The following is a 2039-nucleotide window of genomic DNA, read 5'->3' on the forward strand; positions in this document are numbered from 1 at the left end:
TCACGAATGATGGCAGTTTTTTTCCTTATTTTTGTTATTCTCTTTTTTGTGAATCAACTCCTTTCCATTCACCATATCCTTCTGATTCTTGTTATTCTTTTTCTTCTGAATCTGGTCCTTTCCAATCTCCCTTTCCTCCTTCTGCGAACACAGTCCTATCAAACGATCATTTATTCTCTTTATTGCTGGAAGCTCATTTTCAAGTCTTTCGATTTCCTTATTATTTTTCCTTATTGTAATTTTCAGGTACCGTTCATGTCTCCCGAGACAATTCTCTAAATGAGTATTATCATCTCGCAGTTTTTCGTTTTCTCTTCTCAATTTTGCTATTTCCCTTTCTAGTTCATCTTCACGAATGATAGCAGTTTTTTCTTTCGGATTTTTGTTATTCTCTTTTATGTGAATCTGATCTTTTTTATTCTCCCTCGCCTCCCTCTTATCTATTCTTTTCGTTTTTTTATTCTGCTCCTTTTCATTTTCCCTCTCCTTCCTCTTATTTATTCTCTTCTTTTTTTTTACTCTCCTTCTCCTCCCTCTTATTTATTCTTTTCGTTTTTTTATTCTCCTTCTCCTCCCTCTTATTTATTTTCATCGTTATTTTACTCTCCTCCTTTTCTATTCTCTTCATTTTTTTTCTCCTCCTTTTCATTCTCCCTCTCCTCCCTCTTATTTATTCTCTTCGTTTTTTTATTCTCCTCCTTTTTTATTCTCTTCGTTTTTTTATTCTCCTCTTCATTCTCTCTCTTATTTATTCTCTTCGTTTTTTTATTCTGCTCCTTTTCATTTTCCCTCTCCTCCCTCTTATTTATTCTTTTCGTTTTTTCATCCTCCCTCTTATTTATTCTCTTCGTTTTTTTATTCTCCTCCTTTTTTATTCTCTTCGTTTTTTTATTCTCCTGCTTTTTATTCTCCCTCTCCTCACTCTTATTTATTCTCTTCGTTTTTTTATTCTCCTTTTCATTCTCCCTCTCTTCCTTCTTATTTATTCTTTTCGTTTTTTCATCCCCCTCCTCCCTCTTATTTATTATCTTCGTTTTTTTATTCTCCTCCTTTTTTATTCTCTTCGTTTTTTTATTCTCCTCCTTTTCATTCTCCCTCTCCTCCCTCTTATTTATTCTCTTCGTTTTTTTATTCTCCTCCTTTTCATTCTCCCTCTCTTCCTTCTTATTTATTCTCTTCGTTTTTTTATTCTTCTCTTTTTCATTCTCCCTGCCTTCCTTCTTATTTATTCTCTTCGTTTTTTTATTCTCCTTTTCATTCCCCCTCTCCTCCCTCTTATTTATTCTCTTTGTTTTTCTATTCTCCTCCTTTCCATTCTCCCTCTCCTCCTTTTTTATACTCTTCGTTTTTTTATTCTCCTCCTCTTCTTCCTCATCCAGTATATCCTCAAAAGGCACATAAACAATCCCACCTACACACAAAATTGGGATGGGCCTGACATGGATAAACTTCCAAAATCTATCGACTTGGTTGAGGACGTAAGCCACAAAACACTTGGCACAATCGAACCTTAGACGAAAGACTTCGATGAAGGGCGTAATATATGTTTTATTTGGCACCCTAATTTGTTCATATCTCCTTGGTATATTTAATGGTTTAAAGCATTCGTGTCCCTCACTTAGCAAGTAAAAAGCCTGTCCTCCGTTGACTGACTGTCCTACTGTCATTTTTTCTGGGGAGTTTTTCGAAGTGATGTTAATACTCTCCCAATAGATTATTTTTTCCCTCGTTTCTGGATGCTGTTTTTTTTACCTTCGCGTTTCTATTACGTTTCAAAAATGCCCCTTCAAGATTTGCCTCCTGTCTTAAGATGTTTATTTTTCTAATGCTGTTTAATTGTCGCTTGTCAAACTGGACCACAGAACTGGGGTGTTTTCTTTCCCCAGCCCTGCCTAAAATGTTCTTCTCCAAATGACGTTTCAGAATATCACCCATATTAGGGTGGGCGTGAGCCTCCTTCCCCTGGTTTTCATCTAAACGCCTCTGTAAATAAAGTTTGACGTTTCTCCAGCCACCGCATCGTGCAGCGCTGGTATTTA

At 36.0% G+C, this 2039-nt stretch overlaps 1 protein-coding gene across 1 annotated transcript; it reads right to left on the reverse strand.

Annotated features, from left to right (window-relative positions):
• Positions 1-599: 599 nt before the first annotated feature.
• Positions 600-1667, reverse strand: LOC137639879 (uncharacterized). Its single transcript, XM_068372145.1, has one exon. It carries the CDS (start codon positions 1665-1667, stop codon positions 600-602), a length of 1068 nt encoding a protein of 355 aa, XP_068228246.1.
• Between the last annotated feature and the right edge of the window lie 372 nt (positions 1668-2039).

Source organism: Palaemon carinicauda, chromosome 1, assembly GCF_036898095.1.
Source record: "Palaemon carinicauda isolate YSFRI2023 chromosome 1, ASM3689809v2, whole genome shotgun sequence".
Classification (NCBI taxonomy): Eukaryota; Metazoa; Arthropoda; class Malacostraca; order Decapoda; family Palaemonidae; genus Palaemon; species Palaemon carinicauda.

Excerpts from the sequence above, each read along its gene's own strand:
- LOC137639879 (XM_068372145.1), bottom strand. The coding sequence starts at position 1,667 with ATGACAGTAGGACAGTCAGTCAACGGAGGACAGGCTTTTTACTTGCTA.